The 22,582-nt window shown below is 38.5% G+C and overlaps 1 protein-coding gene and 2 long non-coding RNA genes across 5 annotated transcripts; 2 read left to right on the top strand and 1 right to left on the bottom strand.

Moving 5' to 3' along the window:
- Nucleotides 1-859: 859 nt before the first annotated feature.
- On the bottom strand, nucleotides 860-8,170 carry LOC105388964 (T-complex protein 11-like protein 1). Of its 3 annotated transcripts, XM_048625317.1 has the most exons (10): nucleotides 7,753-8,170; nucleotides 6,947-7,144; nucleotides 6,394-6,514; nucleotides 4,314-4,520; nucleotides 3,758-3,908; nucleotides 3,277-3,440; nucleotides 2,854-2,892; nucleotides 2,241-2,383; nucleotides 1,744-1,910; nucleotides 860-1,407 (listed from the first exon to the last, which is right to left on the bottom strand). In XM_048625317.1, exons 1-10 carry the CDS (start codon nucleotides 7,845-7,847, stop codon nucleotides 1,208-1,210), a joined length of 1,485 nt encoding a protein of 494 aa, XP_048481274.1. In that variant the 5' UTR covers nucleotides 7,848-8,170; the 3' UTR covers nucleotides 860-1,207. The 3 variants fall into 3 exon arrangements, with proteins under 3 accessions (XP_048481274.1, XP_048481275.1, XP_048481273.1); XM_048625318.1 differs by lacking the exon at nucleotides 2,241-2,383 and having other exon boundaries at nucleotides 2,711-2,892; nucleotides 6,947-7,141; XM_048625316.1 differs by lacking the exon at nucleotides 2,241-2,383 and having other exon boundaries at nucleotides 2,711-2,892; nucleotides 7,753-8,169.
- Nucleotides 8,171-9,530: 1,360 nt separating this feature from the next.
- LOC125489440 lies at nucleotides 9,531-13,739 on the top strand. Its single transcript, XR_007266994.1, has 2 exons — nucleotides 9,531-10,959; nucleotides 12,255-13,739. It is a non-coding gene; the product is annotated as an uncharacterized LOC125489440 (long non-coding RNA).
- A 6,671-nt stretch (nucleotides 13,740-20,410) lies between these two features.
- Nucleotides 20,411-21,770, top strand: LOC105384528. Its single transcript, XR_960622.3, has 2 exons — nucleotides 20,411-20,912; nucleotides 21,312-21,770. It is a non-coding gene; the product is annotated as an uncharacterized LOC105384528 (long non-coding RNA).
- The last annotated feature ends 812 nt before the right edge of the window (nucleotides 21,771-22,582 follow it).

The following is a 22,582-nucleotide window of genomic DNA, read 5'->3' as shown; positions in this document are numbered from 1 at the left end:
TATGTCAGCCGCATCGCTGTGTTTGTGGTGCAAACGTTGACGTGCAGGGGCGCCATGGGCTTCATTGTGTCCGAAGTGCAGGCAGAATCTCACGGCATCACGCAATAAATGATATCGTTCGGAGGGCTCTCATTTCTGCTGACATTCCGGCGGTTCTTGAGCCGCCGGGGTTGAGTCGCAGTGATGGGAGGCGTCCGGACGGTCTCACCTTGATACCGTGGGAGAAAGGTCGGTGCCTGCTCTGGGACGCCACATGCGTCTGCACATTTGCCCCGTCCCACGTGGGGCACACTGCTGGCACGGTGGGTGCGGCTGCCGAGGCGGCTGCACGACAGAAGTGCGTCAAATACGGCCAGTTGATTGCGGGTGGCTATATTTTTGTGCCTCTTGCCATTGAGACCACTGGGGTTTGGGGGGAACAGGGGAGGCAGTTCGTCAGGGAGATTGGGCGACGCTTGAGGAGCCGCGGTTTTGACTACCGCTCTGGGGCGTACCTGGCACAGAGGATCTCCCTTGCCGTGCAGCGCGGCAACGCAGCTAGCGTTATGGGGACTTTTGGGTCGGGTGCGTCCTGGGGTGGTTTATTTAGCTAAGTAAGTTGTGTTTTGTTTGTTTGTTTGTTTTATTCATTATTTTTTGTATTTTATTTTTGACGAAGCTAGGGTGGATTTTATGTTTAACGTTTGACAAATTTTGTATTTTTTTTTTTAATAAATGATTTATTTTTTAAAACATGGCAGTACTTTGATATACTTACATTTTGCTAAGTCGCTAATATTATGTTGTGCTACTTTTCACGAATGCAATTATTAAATGCAAAACGTACTACTGAGTATATAAGAGTGCCTTGTTTTATATAATAACAGCTGATTGGATATTTAGTTTCAGAAAAATATAGAAAAAGATTTTTAGCTTACAAACAGTGTGGCTTAGAAATAACATTCACTTTTTAGATTGTATAGCAACCAATACTACAACCTTTCAGATCAAAACCAATTTACATGAACTCTTCTGAATTTGGGCGGATCATAGAGTAGACAGAGTATTGTACTTTCAAAAATACAGCAAGAGTCCTAAATGACGACTGAAAGATCCTTGTGCTTGGCAAATAAAGTTGGTTGTCCTTGAAAACAAAAGAACGGCAAATAATTTGACAGCTGTCATAGGGCTCATGCCACATTCTACAAAGTATACGACCTCCTTTCTCTCACGAAGTCTTGCTTAACTCTTCTGTGACGATGTCCAGGTAATGTTCAGTGAACACTGCCTTGTTGTGCATGACGTAACGCAGCAGTGTGCCGGCAATGGACGTCAACTCTTGCGATAGCGCCGACAGACCGACCGGCACTTGCTTCGAGCCGCCGCCACAGACTAGAATGCCTTTTAGGAACTCCAACACTCGCTGACCTGAAAGAAAGGTAAAGTTACGGTGAGTTTGTGTTTTATTGTAAACTTTATACAGGGTGAATATTAAAAGGCATGATGTTATAAATATTATTAAGGACAACGTGATATTTAATCAAGCAGAGCCCTTTTGATGTGTGTAAGTTTTTATAATTTACTGAAACCGAAACTTTGACGATCAAGAAATAAATAACAAGTGCATATGTCATTTTCAGACACCAGTTTTAAAAGTTTCCGGTAGAGGCGCCACTTTGTATGTTAGAGTTAAAACGAAAGCTGACAATCGACTATGATTTGTATATGAAACCAACGGTAAACATTGTCTATGGTAATACTCACGAACAATCTGCCTGACTCTGTGGTCCGGATCCCTCAGCCCAGTAATCTGTGTCCTGATCAGCTCCTTCACATCACTGGCCAGCGGTCCCTGGTTGAATTTCTCCAGCAACTGCTCTGTGCCGCGAATTACTTCTTCCGCTATAGAGGGCAGCACTTTGTTCAGTTGTCTGTGGAGTTGAAGATATGGAAGATTAGAAATGGAAAAAAAACAAAGTGAAACTTTGGCAGCACTATCGAGGGTGCCTTTCAGGTTCTGACGAATTTCATTATTGGAGAGAAAAATGTCCACTGAACCAACCAATTAGAACCGGGGAATCGGGCAGAGTCGCTTAAGGCGCCACCATCTGTAATTAGTTTTTTTATTTTTTCTCCCCATTGTAGGGTGACATAAGTTTTGGCACTTTTTAGGGACTTATTGGGAGTTTTCCTCACCTTTCTAGCAGTGAAAACACGGTAAAACCGAACATTTTGCATGCCATTTACGCGACCATACTCACGTGTCAGTGCAGGCGTCTCCCATAATAATGTAGATCTTCTCCTTCAGCTCGTGTTTCAGCTGCGCGGCGGCGGCCTGGTCCGCGCTGCACGAGGGGCTGACCAACAGGACCGCGCTGACTGCCACCATGCGGTAGATCTGTAGGCCTAGCTCCAGGGGACCACACAAATAGGACCCATGCACACCAACAAACTACCTACAAACTATTTGAACCGCTGTAGGCTGACGCTTTTATAGCTTATACACACCTTTAACTCGATTTGACCGCCACCTTGTAACTTAAGTACACTTGCGGCCGCTGCATGGGTTTATTGTCGACGTAGATAAACGTCACTATATCGCGATACGCCTTAAATATTGCGCTGTGATTGGAGGAACGCGCATTAAGCGAGTTTATCGATGTCGATAACAAAGCCGTGGAAGCGGCCGCTGGATTGCCGATTAAAACTTTAGTAAACAAACGAAACTCACGTGTCAGTGCAGGCGTCTCCCATAATAATGTAGATCTTCTCTTTCAGCTCGTGTTTCAGCTGCGCGGCGGCGGCCTGATCCGCGCTGCACGAGGGGCTGACCAACAGGACCGCGCTGACCGCCACCATGCGGTAGATCTGTAGGCCTAGCTCTAGGAAGCGGGCGGCGTCTAGAGTTACCGTCTGTGGGGGAAAAGGAGATCAAATTAACGTATGTCCAAGAACCTACGCGAGTGTTGTGTCAACTGATCCTTATACAATCAGCTCACCCTGAAGGGTTAGCATGGGGCGCAAGACGCGCAATAAAGACCTGACAAAAGTTTTGCATCGCGCGGCCTCTTGAGCGAGCACGACGGAAAGCTTATGTCACGTCTTGCGTTCCGTGCTAGGCTAGCAGGGAAGTCAGAGGCTAGCTAACTAAACTGCTTTTACTACAGTGATAAACTTTAGGCCCTGTAGGTAATAGTACGTTAATTTGGTTTTATCTCGTAATTTTTGCTGGATTTTCTTTCACTCCTGTTTACTTGAACCTTTCAGAAAATAAATGAAAATTAAATTATTTCTTACCTCAGGATAATTTTTCGAGTCGTCCCACTCAAGCAGCTCCAAATACGCCTTCGCCAAAGTCTGCGCGGTGATATTCCTGATGGCCGTCTGGTCTGTGACGGGCAACACCAGGTCTGTCTTGTCTATGTGTCGCGTCAGCCATTCCCTCGTGTATTGGAGGCCGTCTGTAGTGAACAAAAAGGTCAAAGGTTATGCTTCAAATATACTTGCTTTCTTCGTGAAGATTTCCGTACCTACTTGCTTTTTGGAAGTCGGTTAAGATGGTTGCTCATAAAAACCAAAATTCAATTGACCTTGAGCATCTCTTTAAACTAGTTTATCTCCTGTTGCTTCCTCCTGACCACATACAATCTAATTCGACACTAGTATACCAACCTTAACAAACACCAAAAACTAAACTGATAGCTGTCAGTAGTGTAGTAAATGACAGCTGTCAAGTAAATCCACGGCGGCTGTCAATGAAATCGATTTTAATTCTCACCTTCAGAGACCTTGAGCATCTCCTTGAACTTGTTCCGCTCGTACTGCACGCTCTCGGCCTGCACGTGCGGCCGGATCATGGCCACCAGCGTGTTGGCCATGTCGAGTTTGAGTACTTCGAGGGTCTCGAGGATCGAGCGGAATATGTCCACCTGTGGGCATTATAATGAATGGTTCATACGGTGAATCATAGTTTTATAGGGCTCATTCTATACATATTTAAAAAGTATAAGCCTCAGCATCAGCCCTAAGACGTTGATTTACAGATTCTTGTGCCTGGTTAATAAAGTTCGCGCCTTAGCACTCTATGATCGGCCTTCTTCATCCGGCCGGCCACTAACAGCTAGCTATACCTAAGAGTGTTGGTCCAGCGGGCTGGAAGGCGTCCCAACCTACATTTGCCTTTTTGTGCTCTTCATTCGGCACGGCAGATTTATATAGGCTGATTGATACTTCATCCTACTGAATCTTCAGCTAGCACATTTTGTGTGGGAAACTTCAGGTCTTATAGACAATACCAACTTCCCATTTTCGACTGAACCTTTAATAACTCTTACCGTATCCTCCAACTTTGTGATATCCTGTATCATCTCATCCCGTGCCGGCGCAGCCAGCTTCGCCATCAAGTCGATCACGAAGGCGGCATACTTCCCGAAGTCCAGGGAATTGTTCTCCGCTTGCTGCTTTATGAAGTCAGAGTCTAGAACCTCTTCTATGACTTGTTTGATCCGTGTGTGGCGAGGCAGTAGAAGAGAGAATAGACCCTGGAGTGGAAGGGAATAGGGATTAGTTTTATTTGATGCTGAAGATACTTATTTATAAGGCATACAGCACACTAAGGAATAATATGAGACCGTTAATATAAGAGGGAGTAGGAAGCAGTGTTGATAGTCCTACAACATGTTTGCTTGCCTATCGCATTAGAGTTGCTGTAATGATAGGTTTTAAGTTATAAAATAACATATCACAGTTATAATATCACATTAAAAAGTTTTCTCGTGGGAATTCCGGGATGAAAAAGTAGCCTATGTTCTTTCCCAGGGTCTAGACCGTATGGGAACACCCAAATATTCCGAAAAACTTTTTTCCGAATTTGATAACCCCGAATATGTAATTTACGAAATATTGCAATACCGATTTTTTTAAATACCGAATTATAATAATCACGAAAATAATAATTTCGAATATTATAATCACGAATATTGATATTACGATTGTTAAATATACGAATGTTAAAAAATACGATTACTTTAAAATACGAAAAATAAAATACCGATTTATTATAATCACGAAAAAGTCAAATCCCGATCGGAAATATGATAATTCGTGATTTTGACAAAAAAACATAAACGTCTTTAAAACTTTAGAACCAAAACCAAAAGATAGGTGCGACGACGAGCAAAGCGAGGAGGAGCGTGTTAGGTGCACATAGATATCGAAAAACAAAGCGGAGCGCAGCGAAGCGGAGCGGAGCGTTTCAAATATAGAGCAAAACAATTGCTAGGATTTTTATGGTGTTTAAACTTAAAAACCTTAGGACCTAAACCTAAAGATAGGTGCGACGACGAGCAAAGCGAGGAGGAGCGTGTTAGGTGCACATAGATATCAAAAAACAAAGCGGAGCGGAGCGGAGCGTTTCAAATATAGAGCAAAACAATTGCTAGGATTTTTATGGTGTTTAAACTTAAAAACCTTAGGACCTAAACCTAAAGATAGGTGCGACGACGAGCAAAGCGAGGAGGAGCGTGTTAGGTGCACATAGATATCGAAAAACAAAGCGGAGCGCAGCGAAGCGGAGCGGAGCGTTTCAAATATAGAGCAAAACAATTGCTAGGATTTTTATGGTGTTTAAACTTAAAAACCTTAGGACCTAAACCTAAAGATAGGTGCGACGACGAGCAAAGCGAGGAGGAGCGTGTTAGGTGCACATAGATATCGAAAAACAAAGCGGAGCGCAGCGAAGCGGAGCGGAGCGTTTCAAATTTAGAGCTAAACAATTGCTAGGATTTTTATGGTGTTTAAACTTAAAAACCTTAGGACCTAAACCTAAAGATAGGTGCGACGACGAGCAAAGCGAGAAGGAGCGTGTTAGGTGCACATAGATATCGAAAAACAAAGCGGACCGTTTCACATAATATAGCTTAAAAAATATTGTTTTTATACGCATTATTCATATAACCATTTCTTGTTAACTAAGAAACATTCGGGAATTTGTATTTTCGGAATATTAAAACTTCGGGATTCGTAATTTTAACAATTCGATATAATAAAAAAACGTACTTTTGAAACATCGAAATAATAATATTCGGAAAATTGACTTTCGTCATTTTAATAAATGTGTTGTTTGAAATTTCGTTTATAAACTATTCGTGATTTTCGTTATTCGGAAACTTAAAATTCGGGATTGTGAATTATTCGGAACTATGAAATTCGAAATTTTAAAAATCGTTATTTTCATATTCGTAAAAAAGTAATTCGGAATTATGTAGTGTACCCAGACCGTATGTATACCAAATTTCATTCAAATCCGTTCAGTAGTTTTGGCGTGAAAGAGTAACAGACAGACAGACACAGTTACTTTCGCATTTATAATATTAGTTAGGATTAGGATTAGGATAAAGGTTTTTTTGTTATTACCTGTTTGACATCTTCCAATAGCACCAAGGCCTGCTTGTACACCGGTGGGTCAGAGTTCAGCTGTTCTCGTAGAATGTCGAAGTAGGCGCGGTGTAATGTGTCCTTTACTAGCTTCTGGTAACTGGAATAAAAATTTAAAGGTTTTTACTCTTCTTTGCGCAATAAAATGGTAGGAAGTCAAAGGCCCTAATGTGGATGTACCTTGTCAAACTAACAATCGCGTTATTGAAGCCAACCTCAGAAACAAACAAGTGAAACAAGTTGTTTGGACCAAATTGTACCCATAACAACAAACAAAATAAACTACAGTTCTTAAATTTAAGACACAAGATATTTTTTTTTCTATAAAGGCCCTGTTTCACAATATCTGGTTAGTGTCTATCTGTGAGATAAAACATGTGTCATTGACAAAAAAATAATAACAGAGAGTGACAGCATGTCTTTTATCCAACAGGTAGCCACTAACCAGACATTGTGAAACAGTAAACCAATAAGGTGGAGTTTTATAGCTAAAAACCAGACAGATGACATACTTCCTACACATTTCTCTTACCTATTATCTGGAGGTTCAAAGGGCTCAAGCTTGAAGTCCTGGTCAACTGCTATTTCATGTGCAAGGGCCATGTTCTTGAACCCGTGTGCCGCCGTCATGATCTCCTCCAGGGAGACAAACTTGGGAGGAGATGCTCCGGTGGTGGAGGACCCTCGGACGCGGAACTGTATGGGTTCTGTCACGTACCGCGGGGCACCGCTGTGAATATGGTTAAGGAATAGGTGTAAAGATTTTCAATGAATTCCTAAGGATTTTTGACTGCGTAAACAATATATGTATATGTAGGTACAAAAGAGAACTGTATGATTTCTGTCACATACTGTGGAGCACTGCTGTGGAGAAGACAGTTATGGAATAGAATTATTGATTTTCAACAAATTCCTAAGGATATAATTTTTATCAAGTAAGTTATAATAAATAAATAAAATAAATAGCTTGAATATTTGAAAAATATGAAGTCAAACTGAGGCAACAGAATTACTTACATGAATCATATAAAGATAATGTGTATGCTATAAATAAGTAATAATTAAGGTTAACTATTTATATGTTTATTTAGTGAAAAAGGTTTAAATACCTTTTTTTGTTAAAATAAAGATTTAAAGCACAAGATACTAAAAGGAGCTTATGAAAATTAAAAAAAAAACCTTTGTTCTAGATAGGTATCTAGTTTAACAAACCCTTTGTTCTAGGACTAGATTCCTTGCCCTTGCAAAAAACAACAAAGGATTAACCTCAAACGCAATAAGTAAACAAATAGATTAATAGTGCGGAAACTACGCAACAAACGCGTAACTTAAACTTACCCCGTCGAGGCAGGCACGGGCTGAGATTGAGAACTAGGTCGACTCTTCTCAACATTATCAGAAGATCCACTCGGCACATCCTGCTGATCACTCATGATGACTGAGCGAAAACACACTTGAACACAACAAGAACCAGGCTTCCTTAAACCGTATAAGGCAGTAAAGGTAAAGGCACAATGGTTATAAACACATAATCAAGATGTTATGAGATCACCTCGAAATATAACCTAATTTGTACGAGCAAATTATGAGTATTGTGTTACTGTTGTGAAATTTCGTCATTAAAATGTTTGTTGTAATGGATTTTTTTGTTGTGAAAGGCGTAGGATTGGAGTTTTTGTAGATAAATTAAACTTTTCAGTTTGTGTATCAGCTGTTTTATTTACTTGTCAATTTGTATGTATTTTTTTTCAGTGTAGCCAGTAACTAAAATAATATTACATAATTTTTTTAATAAGTAATGCATATGGGAAAGAATATCAAAGAGCCACGCACACATTTATGTTTTTATTTTTATAAAGATAACTTATTTTTCTAATCACAGCACTGCAGCGCTGCCTATGACACCGAGCGGAGAGATGGGTGTACGAGGTAAAATTAGACCGAGGAACATTAGTAGGTACGTCTCTAAAATTAGACAACTGTTAGCAACCTCGTACAAAATATAGTCTGTGAAGTTATTATTCCGAGCGGCAACTAGTCTGTGAATCCTCTATTTCAATATAAATTGTCTATGGTCATATTTTCCTTCTTGCCGCCATTGCGGTTTGTCAACAACACTACTTTTTTGTGCAACTTGGATAAATAATCTTCACGGATTAAATTAACAACTTAGTGGTTCTTTCCTTTGATTATTGTGCATTGTATCATGGTTGATTGTTTTCGTTATTATTTCTTTGTATAATTTCGATTCTACAGTACATTTGGTTTATAACTTAGATTCTAAATATTTCAATTGTAATAGAAACTCAAGTGCTTATTCTGACGATTGTGTTTTTCTTTCTCCTGCCGCTTCTGGTTTCTAAAATCAGAAGTGGGATTCGCTTACAGCCCACTATGTTTAATTTCCACCAAGAAACAATCAGCCATGGTAGAAATCTAAATATTCGAAAAGTGTCGGACGACTCAACAAGTAAACATAACCTCAAAAAGTGTTTACGTTTTCGAGAGCAAACGCGCCATAAATCCACGGGATTTTGTTCTGGTGGAAACCTTTTACCTACGTAAAATATTCGGTCTCGTGTAACAAGACAAATTCACGCGTATTCATTTGTTCATATCTACTTACGGTCTCAATGCTGGTGCCGGTTATCTGATCACGAGCTATGTAAACAGTGTTGTAGTCGCGGAAGTCCTGTTGTATACAGTGTTGCATGACCCATACGATCATCTCACGTTAAAGTGCGATCAGTTCACGTTAATCGAATCAAATAAAGTTCAATTTCAGACTGCATCTATTGTTTTATAAGGAGCTTGAGCTGAAGCAAGCAGATTGTTTAGCCAAGCAACGGCAGTGTAGAAACACAAAATCAAAGGAAAGTTAACCTAAGTCTGTACGGGACTCGCAGATAGTTCCAATGATGTCAAGTAGATTATAATTTGGTTGTAAATGAACACTCTCTGTCAGAGTTTGATTTCTTGAAGTTAAACCCAAACTAAAGTTTTTCTAGTGGCAATATTAGGTATCATTCAGAGTTTCAGTGTTGTGTTCACAAATTTTAGTGTTACATACGTTTTTCATTGAGATAAGAGATAAGCATGGCAAAATTCATTTAGTTCCAAAGAACTTATTCAAAACGTTAATAACTTTGACCGTTATAAAAAGTTTTTATTTAGTTATTTTTAACTTAGTTATTTTGTTTTCCAAAACGTTATTAATGTTACGTAAAAAAATTGTTTATCAGTAATTCTGATGGTGATCTCCAATTAATCTGAGAACAGTCTGTATAATTTGTACATGTACGTAGAGTCTAGGGGACACCGATAATATTTAAATGTTTTTTTTAATTCCCCACCATAATGCTATCATGTAATTGTAACGTTTTTATCTGGTGTGATTAATTTTTCTTTATTTCTTATTTAAAAATAAATAAAATTACCAATATAGCCAATGGACTAGTATAAAGTTGTAAAGTATACATCATAACCGGTATAGTGACCATTGAATCAAAGGAAGTTCTAGATACAAGTTTATGATTAAAATTATTAACCTGCTATGAAAAATTTTATATAGTGATGAGGTCTATTCAGTGAACAATATAAAGCTTCTACCTATTACTGAAAACAAAAATAATAAACATTAGATAATGTTTAGCTGAAAATTCATCACAAACTTAAACTAAAGTTAAAATCATTCCTGAGGGGAAAAGTCGTTCCATTATAGCACTAAGCAAAATTGCGATTATGATTCATATTATTATAAAGCTTCATGTGCATAAGCTATCCCAGAACTTCATAGGTCTAAAATCTAAATGTGATATAACTTTGGGTACTTAGGTACTCATTTTATGGGAACTTCGACACTTCGATAAATCAGTCTCTCAGCGTGTTTTATGGGAATTACAACTGCAAATTAATGTCTATATCGTTGTAATGCACATTTCCAAGATCTTAAAAATTAGCTTCTATCTAGTTAATGTTTCAACAACACACTTCAACTTCAACACAAAATATCATCTTGTAAACAACGTTATAATGATTATTGTCAGCGTTCAATGATATTTAATAAGAGGAAGTCATATTAACTTCGTTAATTAACGATAACGAGTAACGATAAGTTGCCTATGGTGCTTCACTACCTATGTGAAACAATATGGAATGGAACATCAAATACTTATGTAAAACTTTTCGAACAAAATGTTAACAAACAACAAAAGGTTATGTGCTCCAAAATGAATATAAAGCTATCGATATTTCTACTTGAGCAATGTTCTACAAAGTGTAATCTTGCAGGAATCAACAACTGGAATCATAGCGGTTCAATGTTAATTTTCATATGAATTAATCTGACCTTCTTCTTCATAGCTTGTTGGTGACAATGAATCTGGTCTGGGTTTGTCACCGTGGCGGTGAAGACACTGGGGAGTCAAGTTGGTGTCAGTTACTTACTGTCCACCTGTGGCGCAGCTGGATGTGTGTTCGAAACTAAACTTCAAAGACGGTAAACCAATTTACAAGCCTGGTGCAAAATCTCCAGGAACCATGCAAGTGAGTTCTTTATTATTTCTCTACATCAGCAAGATTCTTCTGTGAATCGCTACTTATGTGGAATCCCATAAGATTTTCTAGTTTTACATAAGTAATTTACTACAAATTGGTGTTCACTCAAAGAGCACAGGAAAGTTGAATTTCAAGATAAGACAACTGTAGGAAAACACCTAAGATCCTGTCAAGTAACTTACAAGCTGTAGCTCCTCCTCATCATCATCAGGTCCTGGCATTCCCAATTGTATTTTAGCCACAGGGCTCGAAGAGTAGACCTCAACTTTGTCTGATCATGTGCCACACCTTTGACTTCATATCAGTTTATGCCGAGGCTGCTGCATACTGCACTTTAGTGTGACCATGTGTGGTTATGGTTACTGTTTACTGTCCCTTTCGCTAAACATTATATATCAGCACATTTAGCACAAAAAGGCATCAGTTTTATCTTGGCCCAAAATTATATAATAAGATTAATAAAATTAATTTTGTGTTTGACAAACCTACATTTGAAGCTAAAAAGAAAGTGTCTACACTACTAAAAACCTTTACATACGACGAAACAGAGTCTTTTATTAAGTAATACGTACTTATTCAGTTTACATACTCACACTCATTCTTACTCACACTCAAACACGCACACACACACACACACACACACACACACACACACACACACACACACACACACACACACACACACACACACACACACACACACACACACACACACACACACACACACACACATACACACCATGTTAGTTATTAGGTTTTTTTATTTTATTTTATGTCTTTATTTATGTCCTTCCATCTGAGGGAACATAAAAATATTGTTTGAATATTGAAAAATAGGTCACCGCCGATCACTGTTATGATCCTCATAAGAGGTGTGGGCCTACTTAATCATAAATACAGGCTACATGTGAGCCTAGTTATGATAGTAGTCATTTTTTGATTTTATGAATAAAGATTTTTGATATTTTGATATTAGTAAGTGAACATTTTGGATGAATGGGCTGCAGGTCGGCAATATATGGCTATGCCACTCCTTAACCTGGATTTCCAAGTCAAATCTCCCCTTGTTGTTAACTGGTACTCAGGACCAAACTACTCATAACCTCACAATGATGCTGCTGTGGTCCAGCTATTATGTAAAATTTCACATGAAAATTAATATTTTCGTTATTTGACTGAAAGACTAAGATGTTCTTTAGACATACATCCATAAATTTTGTTATGGGAGAGTTCAATAAATATGGCCTATTTCGAACCTGAATTAAAGTTATTTATTGTTTCAGAGATTACTCTGAATGACAAGAGATGGCTGGCCATTTTGGTCAGACTGGCCGAGCTGGATGGCAACCAGATGGTGCCGATGCAGTGCCGCCGAGCAGTGTGCGCTGTATGCGCGCTGCAGTCTGGTGGGCGCGCAGGCAACCGCCTGACGCGGGTGCACTGCTGGTGTGCAGTTTGCGCTGTATGCGCGCTGCTGTGTGCGCTGTATGCGCGCTGCTGTCTGCGCTGTATGCGCGCTGCTGTGTGCGCTGTATGCGCGCTGCTGTCTGCGCTGTATGCGCGCTGCTGTGTGCGCTGTATGCGCGCTGCTGTCTGCGCTGTATGCGCGCTGCTGTCTGCGCTGTATGCGCGCTGCTGTTTGCGCTGTATGCGCGCTGCGGTCTGGTGGTCGCGCAGGCAACCGCCTGACGCGGGTGCACAGCACGCATGCTGTCTGCGCTTGATGCGCGCTACAGTTGGCCATAGACGGCTGACGTAGAAGATGCATCGACGGGTGTTGCAACGACGGACATTTACAAGTTCTTCAGACCGCTTTCGACGGGATCTCACGCAGAAATGCGATGAGTGGCTTTGCCTTTCGTTCATTATATGAATGACTGCGCTTGGGCGGGGCCGCCTGCTATGCGGGTGGTTACTGCGTTGGGCAAACTGCGGGGTGTCCGACTTTTTCTACATTTCAAGATGATGAATGACATGGATCCATGTGTGAGATGACTAATGTTGGTCGAAGCCTGATAGTTAACTGGCTGTGGTTCATGAAACCTAACCTTTCATGAATCAATAATCATTTTTGTTATTTTGAATGTTCGAGAGTTAAGACAGAGGGCCCTGAAAGATCGATGAACAAGAGATTAGGCAAAGCTGTGACCACTAGGGTCGTAACTAACAGTGGGCTCTTTTGCAGAACTCTATCTATATGGCAGACATTGGGCTAAGCAGCCTGCCGCTGCCGCGACAAGTCTCCCTCCCCTACGGGACCCTCCAGGGCATGCCGCCAAGCTGCCAAGGCGTCGCGACGGCGTCACCGCTGAACAACCAAGCGGAAGACAGCCAAGACCCTCCACCAAGCCGCTTGTCTCTCAGTATGAGGAGAAAGCTTACATTGAAGATGTGCCCGAGGACGGTGCACAGTCAGGAGAGGCCGTGTTAGCAACCTCGTACAAAATATAGTCTGTGAAGTTATTATTCCGAGCGGCAACTAGTCTGTGAATCCTCTATTTCAATATAAATTGTCTATGGTCATATTTTCCTTCTTGCCGCCATTGCGGTTTGTCAACAACACTACTTTTTTGTGCAACTTGGATAAATAATCTTCACGGATTAAATTAACAACTTAGTGGTTCTTTCCTTTGATTATTGTGCATTGTATCATGGTTGATTGTTTTCGTTATTATTTCTTTGTATAATTTCGATTCTACAGTACATTTGGTTTATAACTTAGATTCTAAATATTTCAATTGTAATAGAAACTCAAGTGCTTATTCTGACGATTGTGTTTTTCTTTCTCCTGCCGCTTCTGGTTTCTAAAACAACATTAATTAAAAACTGTGCTCCGCTTCAGAGATGTAGAAGTAAGGTGAAGGTGCTATCTTTAATGAAAATCCTGACAAGAAATAGTAGGTATAAAATAAGATTAGTTTATATCTCCTGTCTGCCCGGTATCTTGTCTCTTTTGCGCAGCAAGTGACTTTAGTAGTGGTTGAGATGAGACGAAGGAGTCACGAGTCACGGAGCACGTGAGTTGCCCTATAAGCTGGTACGACGTCAGTTCGACCGACATCTCCGGTACTTGACTCAGTACTTGTATCAAGGATTGCGTGAAGATAAGCGTGCATTGCAGCTATGATACCAGAGTGGACATCTGGTAAAATGGCTTCTCCACGCTAGCGAGTGTGAATCCAAAAACGAGTGCTATTGAAGATTAAGGGAAGTGAGCGTGCCATCCAGAGATCCGGCACCTGCCAGAACATCAGGGAGGATTCGAGTCTCACCCTCACATCAGATTAGATTCATCATCTTTGATTGTCAAGATAATGCGTCTACCACCACTAGAGTCTACTAATGTCTACTCTCCTAGTACTGCGGCATCCATTGCTGACATGAACTAAGATTTAGTTACTAAGCCCGTGTCATAACACGTCCTAATTCCATATTAGGTGGTACAAAAATGACGATATTAGCTATACAACTTATTTCAACACAAACAAACTGAAACAAACATTCCGACGACAAATAGGTGCACTCGGAAAAAACACAGTAACTCGTCGCTAGTCTGAGACAAAAATTAAAGCGCCTTGCGAAGTCAAGTAGGCAATCTAACTTGCCAACAGACAGCGGCACGGCCAACTAATTTACGTACGCAAACGGACGGCTAGGGCACTGCCCGCGCCCGCTACGTAAATGCACTCTAGGGTGAGATGCTATTCAAGTAGAACAGTCTGGGTGTGGGAGTGGAACAGTCACTAAAATACTACTCTAGCCGATAGGTATTTCGATAGCAATTTGTTTGTCATCTTGATTAGTGCGCCTGTCGATAACGTAACATTGGAAACTAATAAAAGGGATAAAAACTCCAGTGAATCCGCCTATATTCGGCATTCGTACACTGTATAAATATCGTTATAATTTTAATCAGCTCACTGCTATACCATTTTCCAGAACCAATCATATGGGGGATGGGGGACGTTTTCATGACGTTTTGAGTTTGGCAGTTTTAGAGATGTCCGAGAGTAAAATTCTATCGACTTGTACCTATCGATATTTGTACGGGTCAATTTGTATGTGTCAGATTAAACACCGACATTGATGATCAGTTCATCTTGCAAACAATCTATCCGAGCCGCGTGTTTTGAAACTATACAAGGCCAGAACGCACCCATAGTGTACTAGCACTGTATAGTTTCAAGTGAAAAAATAAAATATTTTACTTGAAAATATACACGATTTGTGCGTACTAATCGCGTATACTTTCAAGTTGGGATTTACGGAATCGTTCTTGAAAATATACATTGCTATTACGCACATTGCTTGATTGGCGTTACTTGTCGCATATAATTTATACCTACCTACATGCTGATTCTGATTTTCTTAACTATTTCGGTACATGTAGGACATTACTACAATTTACTTGTTCTGCCTGTCATACTCATACCCAATAATGTTAATAAATAAAGATGAACAAGCTCTAATTTGATTAATAAAATGATATTTATAGCAATCATACTTCAAGTAAGAATACTAATTTCTTATTATTTATATGAATTAAGAGTAATACCTACTACACTCACGAGCAATGAAAAAGTTCCAGTGACGATAGCTCCTGAACGGAAAAGACTAGCTTAATGACGCCGTCGGCAATATTAAAGTACATTTAACAGCGCATCAAAATATTATTATAACAAACTAAAAACGTAAATGTCGATCAAATTCTAAATAAAATGTTTTTAAAAATTGGGGTAATTTTGGTGTTGAAAGTTTCAAGTGCTCGCATGGCTGCTTGGCACTTGAAAATATACACGATTAGTACGTAGTGGTAACTGCTGCATTATATTTTCAAGTGATAATTTTGGCCCGACTTACTTGAAAATATACGCGATTAGTGCGTAATGGCCTTGTATACTTTCAAGTAAATCATGGCATCATTTTAATTTGAAAATATACGCGAGCAGTCCCAACCTCTGCGTTCTGGCCTTGTATAGTTTCAAAACACGCATCCGAGCCAAATAGTCACAGTCCTGTAATATAATTCTTTTTGTTCTATCAACCAAACTCACGACATTCCGAGTTTAAAACAGCCTTTCTCGGCATTTTGACCAAAATAATAAACAAAATGACAAAAAACAGACCGAAATTTTCCAACAACAATAGGATAATAAAACCATAAATTAAACTTTACTCAAATTATACGAAGGATATCGATGAACTACATGAAGGTAGATTATTAATAAAATATATTAAAATTGTTATTATTCTGAGAGGCAGCATGAGAGAGATATGCACTCTGATTAAAAACATCATAGTTTGTTTTAAAGCTGTTGATGAGAAAGTAAGTAAGAAATACTATATACCTACTTATTATAATACCATGTAAAAAATTCTAATATTTTATCGATTTCAGAACGTCGACTTTGATGTGTCCCGTCTCTAGTACGTTCCATTTTACCAAAGTGTGTACTCAAGAAATATATATTATCTGTGGTCGTTGTCAATAAAATGACAGATTTTGCAATAGTATTCATGCGTTAAATGGAAAATTTTAAAGTGTCACCCATATCATTGGTTCTGGAAAATGGTATAGTAGCCTATCACGAAAGCGGCACAACAATATACCTAATGTCATACGGCACAACTTTTAACTAAAGGCTGACTTTTTTTTAAGTCCACTCGTCCAATCTAAGCTGTTCACGCGTAAGGAGCTAAGGCCAAAGGAAAAGCTATGATAAAAGCTAATTGTAAAAGCACTGGATCAATGAAGTTATACTGATAATAACAGCACACCTGCAAAACTACAAGTGAGTTTTCGAACGCACTCCTCTGTCGCAGGATTGCTTTTTCTCAAACATCCAGTCTATTTTAAACTTGAGAAAATTTACCTTCATCTTTCTTGCTTTGCCGCCTCAAATTGTATGGGAAATTAAATTGTACAGTCGCCTCTAGTTTCTTTTAGGAATCAACAAAATATAATATAATCACAATAATCTTTGTGTACTTAAGTTTGATTTTTTTACTAGAACAAAAAGTCATTTTTGTCCAAGGTGGATGTAGTTGGGGGCTAAAGCATAGCTCACAGGAAGATCTAGAACATTCTCTGCATTTTTTTCTAGGTAAATTTGATCTTAAAATACAGTCACTAGTTCGCCCAAAGTTATGAAGCGAGCTAATTTTCCACAAGAAGTAATTCGGTTCTTGGAACTGTGTCTAAGTAAACACTCTCTCCATTAAACATTTTCACCAGGCACCGTCGGCTTGCTTATTCGCTATATTTTAAATTCCGCCGCTCTTTAAAGTGCTTCATAGTTTTTAATTACTTTTTCAGGTACTAAGTAACTGGGGTAGCCGAAAAAAAAACTTAGGTATATTCAAATATTCTTCGTCTCCTTCCTACCAATATCATTACGGTGACAATGTGTAGTTGTGGTAGAGCTAGATATGTTTTGTCACCGTGATGAAGAAAAAAAATACTTTAACAAAGTTGTGCATGTAATAATAATACCTATGTACTTGTATAGTGCTGAGGTAAATAGTTTTTTTTTAATTTATTTTATTGTTTCAGTGGCATGTTTATTGACTGCTAACAACGAGGCAAGCCAGTGCCTCGAGCCGGCCTCGCTACTCCAGAGTCATCCAAATTTATTGGTACGTACAGCGTATACGGAGGACTAGATTAGAAATTTAAATGTGCCTCAAACGCGAACAAAAACTATACTTATGCCAGTTGAGGGCCAAGGCAGCTAGGGGTGGCAGTTACATTAATTCACGAAAAAAAAATATAGTTACATAAACTATCCATAAAGCTTATAAAAGAGTTTCGCAAATTGACCTTCGAAATAAACGAATTAAAACTTTTTTTAGTCGCCCAAAAATTCTATATTTACCTGTGTGGTGATATAAAAACAATCTAAGTAGGTACTAAAAAAAACCTTAGTGAGTTCTATTAAATTTCGGTAAAGTATATCACCATAATGTTACATCTTTAAGAAAATATACTTTAATAAGTTAGGTACTATAAGTTAATACGTTTTGCTCAGGCTTTGAATGATTTTGAAATAGACATGGAATGATACGTCGTAGCATTTCGTAGCTCGCAGCGACTTGCCGCTGTATATCTCGTAGCGGCCGTAGCATGCATGTAGCCTATGGCTGTGCCTACGGCACGGCGCAGCGTAGCAACGTCGTAGTAAAAAAAAAGTCTACCTAATAGAAAAAAATACAAAATTAATATGCCTACTGTATTACAGTACTGTTATTTATGAAAACATAACAATAACATAACTGACCGCCGTGAACATAGCAGCAGAAGCAAATTTTTTGTATGAGTGAATTTGTTTTCATGATCATGAAGAAATAAGAAAAAGTAGCAAAATTCTGTTATCACTACATGCTAGGGGATGCTGCAATGAACCTATATACATATTACACATTTAACAGTGTGCTCGAAATTAGTCAAAATTATTAATTATAAGGACACTCAATACGGCCAAATATTATTCATGATTATGAAGAAATAAGAAAAAGTAGCAGAATTCTGTTATCACTACATGCTAGGGGATGCTGCAATTAACTTACTAACTACTATTACACCATTCAGAGTGCTCCGGCAGATTAATTACATTACAAGTTAATGTCACTCATTAAAAAAAAAATTACAACTAAATCTACCCACATGAGTGTGTAAATAACGGATAGACGATGGTAAATACATTATAAATCTATATATGTCATCTTTGTGTTTGCTCAATTGACTTCAAAATAATCAATCAAAGAGAAAGCGCCTGAATACATTGTACAGCAAATTGCGCAAAGAAGCCGTAAATTTATCGTGGTGTAATTAATCTCTCGGAGCACGTTGGTAAATGTGATATATGTCTATAAGTTCATTGAAATATTCTCTAGCATCTAGTGCTAACAGAATTTGGGTAGATTTGCTTGTTCTTCAAAATCATGAAAAAATTGTCGCTCATATTTGTCGCTATATAATGTAATTGTGACGTAATTAATCTCTCGGAGCACGTTAGTAAATGTGTTGTATGTCTATAAGTTCATTGAAGTATTCTCTAGCATGTAGTGCTAACAGTATCCCGCCACAATGGGTTATTTCTTCATAATCATGAAAAAATAGTCAAGTTAAAACTTGATAAGAACTAAATCTACCACTCATCGAGTGTATGTAATGGATAGACGATGGTATATAGATCGTAGCAATAACTACTTTATGTACGTATATGGTCAAGGGACTTCAAAATAATGAAAAGTGTAAGCATCTGAAATATGTATTAAGTAAGTTGTCGGCTAGGGAAGAAAGTGAAGGAATTTTTCACTAAATCAATTATCAGCACCTCAGCCCAGTTGGTTACAGCCTCGAACTAGATCCCTGTGGTCTGTGGATCGAATCTAACTAAAGCAACTAAAGATCTTTTTTCTTTTTTTTTATTTTAATGATGGTTACTTTTAAAAATACATACAGTAATGAATGTAACCAGTTATATTACAGACTTATTTTGGGTTCTTAATATGTAGGTAAATAAAAGATGCCAAGACAAATTTATTTTATTTTAAGTATACAAATCCACATTAGAAACTACATCAACACAATCATGTTAAATTATTTTATATTGTTATAAGTAGGTATGATTAAAATCACAATGATATTTCTAAATTTATTATTTATCAATCAGAATATGGATACAAGTAACAGTTAAAATCGATAGCTTGAATTATATCATAGCTCTTTTAAGTAAGAGCATACTTTATTAAATAAAACAGAATAAAATGTGATCTACTAATAAACCTAAACTTAAATAGAACCTATAAATATTAAAATATATATAAATAATATAATTGTTACGTTCACTTCACTCTCACTGCACTAACTCATTGTTACTACTACTCGACAACAGGTGTCGCTATTATTACCGCTACTCGGCAACAGATGGCGCCATGTGTCCAAAGAGTTAAAATAAATACAGCTGTTTTCTCTCTCTCTCGGTTTTATTTTCTAGTAACTGTTAAAATAAAACTTAGAGCTAAAAAGTTTTCTGGTAGTGATTCTAGGATTTTTTAAAAGTTGCCTATCCAGGTTGTCTGTTGATCAAAATCCATTTAGTAGTTTTGTCGTCACATTCGCTGGGTACTTCGACATGTCGATGTTGCATCGTCATCTTCACCCAGGTGATCTGTTGGCAAGAAACGATACATTAGTAAATAGGCGTGCCAAATAAATAACATTGCTGTGTGAACTAAAAACTATAAAAGTTTCAGTTTTCTCGCATACAAAGTGGCGCCTCTAGCGGAAACTATAATGAAACTTTTGACAGATAATCTATGCAGGTGACAGAAGAAAACAAAAAAATTTTCGGTTACGTAAATTGCAAAACCCGTACTAGAGGCCCTGATACAGCTGGTCCACTGCGGGTTGGTAGAGAGGAACAGATCACATATCTAGATGAGCTAAATCTAGATATGCAGGTTTCCTCACGATGTTTTTCTTCACCGTAAGAGCGATGGTATACATTGTACTTAAATTCAAAGAACTCATTGGCACATGTGGGTGTTGACCCCCGTATCTCTGGCGTGAGAAGCGGGCGCTTATCCGACTGAGCTACACTGGTCTATCAGTTTCAATATCATTTAAATGACTTTATTGTTTTAAAATAATGTATTTCTACACTTACCTTCTCATTATAGAGGCATGGCCCGGGAGCAGCGGCGGTATTCCCGAAAAAATAGGAAAGCTGAAATTTAGAAGAAAAAAAATATTAAATAAAGATATAAGAAGAGATGTAAGAAGGCAAGCAGACAATGGGATGGTATGTCTGCAAAGCCAATCATAAAGAACCAAATAAACTGCTTATGGGCTTATGGTTATATTAAACCGATTGCATGTATCTATATACTCTAAGCATGTATCATATTTGTTTTCTCAGCCTCACACTTTAACTCAGGTAAGTTCTGAGGCACATTTACTGATTCTACACTATGTTTGAATTCAGTTTCATGAAATTGATTATTCAGTAGACTGTGAGGATCTACACCTCTTGACAGACAGTCAGCTGGATTTAATTCAGTAGGAATATAGTTCCCTTTTTCAGGTACCTTCTCACATTCCCAGAACCCATCTATTTTCCAATTTAAAGACTCTGTTGAGACAGCCTCAGATACTGACTTGCAAAAGTTACTTGGTAGTGATGAACATCCCTCGCTGTTCAATGGTGCAGTGCCAGCAACAATGTAGCCGAACTGAGTGTTGTGTAGAAACAGCTGACCTGGTATCACTGGCAGTCTCTCACGCAGTAGGATCTGAAACATGATGTCACACCCAAGTAAAATATCTATATTTCTAGGTTCGCTGAAGCATTGGCAAGCTGAATGTGAGATGGTATGTTGATGTCCTGTACATTGACACGGAAATGAGGCATTGAAGATGTTATGTTGGGGACAATGCATGATAGAACAGTGAGTTTATAATCACTGTTGGCTGACTGGATAGCAAATCGAGCCTTTTGGTTGGTTGTGTTGGAAGCATTGCACACACCAACAATTGTTTTCTTCATCGAAGAACTCAGTATTAATTCGCTTAGCTAGATCCTTTAGGATAAAATTTACAGAGCTCCCTGAATCTAGTAGAGCTCTAGCATAGATATGCTCACCATTTTTAGCTTGAAGCTTGACAGATATTGTAGGCAATAATACCTCACTCTGTATGTTAGACATCAATGAAACATGATTAGTAGCAGCAGCGGCAGCGGGTTGGCTATTATGAAGCAAGGTGTTGTGCTTGCCTTTGTAGATACCACACTTAAGGGCCCGCAATAGGGAATCGAGGGTTGGCATTGTCATAGAATTATGTAGTAAACGATGCTCTACAACCTTGAAAAAAATCACACAGGTAGTCGAAGAGTCTAGCTAGGTGCTGAATGATTCGAATTTAAGTAAATGATTATGGATAACTGTAAATAAAATTCAGAATATCCCGAAAAACCAGAAAATCACACTCCCGTATTGTAACAACTGTTTCGTAATTATTCAGAATTTTCATATGATTTTTATCATATTATAAAGTTAAAGGCTTGGACTAGGCGCTAAATACCTTGTTTTTTAATAAACACACACTTATTTTGTGTAAATTAATCCCAAACTTGAGCAATTTTTTTCCCTCAAATCTTCATACAAATATCTATGGCGTCTTTCTGTGTTATAAAATCATAAACACAAGTGACGTTTGACTCAGTTGGCCGCTGGCCTCCAAAGAAGGGTCACGTCGGTTTAGGCAGCACTGACAGCTCGCGATCTTATCGTGTACAGATACAAAATCACTGCACATTGGTTGTCATTGCACTTTTTCAACTTTTATGACACCAACATAATTTGATTTGAAATTGGGGAAGCATAATTCTTCCAGTATATTCAATACATTAAATTAAATTAGATAGTGTGCAATATTCTCGTGACATTACAGTCTCGTAAAGGTCTGATGAGGAGCAGGAATATAGCGAATGGATCTAAGTGATGACAATACGCACGAACATTAGGTTAGCGATCAAAAATACAGTCTCTTGGTGCTGGTTGAGGTATGGTCTCGTGAGGATCTGATGAGGGCAGTAACACGGTGGTG

This window comes from Plutella xylostella, chromosome 14 (genome assembly GCF_932276165.1).
Source record: "Plutella xylostella chromosome 14, ilPluXylo3.1, whole genome shotgun sequence".
NCBI classification, from domain to species: Eukaryota; Metazoa; Arthropoda; class Insecta; order Lepidoptera; family Plutellidae; genus Plutella; species Plutella xylostella.
Note: the sequence above shows the minus strand (reverse complement) of the source record. Positions and strands in the feature narration are given on the sequence as shown.

Coding starts and splice junctions, on each gene's coding strand:
- LOC105388964 (XM_048625317.1), bottom strand. CDS start 7,847: ATGAGTGATCAGCAGGATGTGCCGAGTGGATCTTCTGATAATGTTGAG. Junction 6,515..6,946: donor TTTGAACCTCCAGATAATAG/GTAAGAGAAATG, acceptor TTTTTATTCCAG/TTACCAGAAGCTAGTAAAGG. Junction 3,909..4,313: donor TCACAAAGTTGGAGGATACG/GTAAGAGTTATT, acceptor TAATGCCCACAG/GTGGACATATTCCGCTCGAT.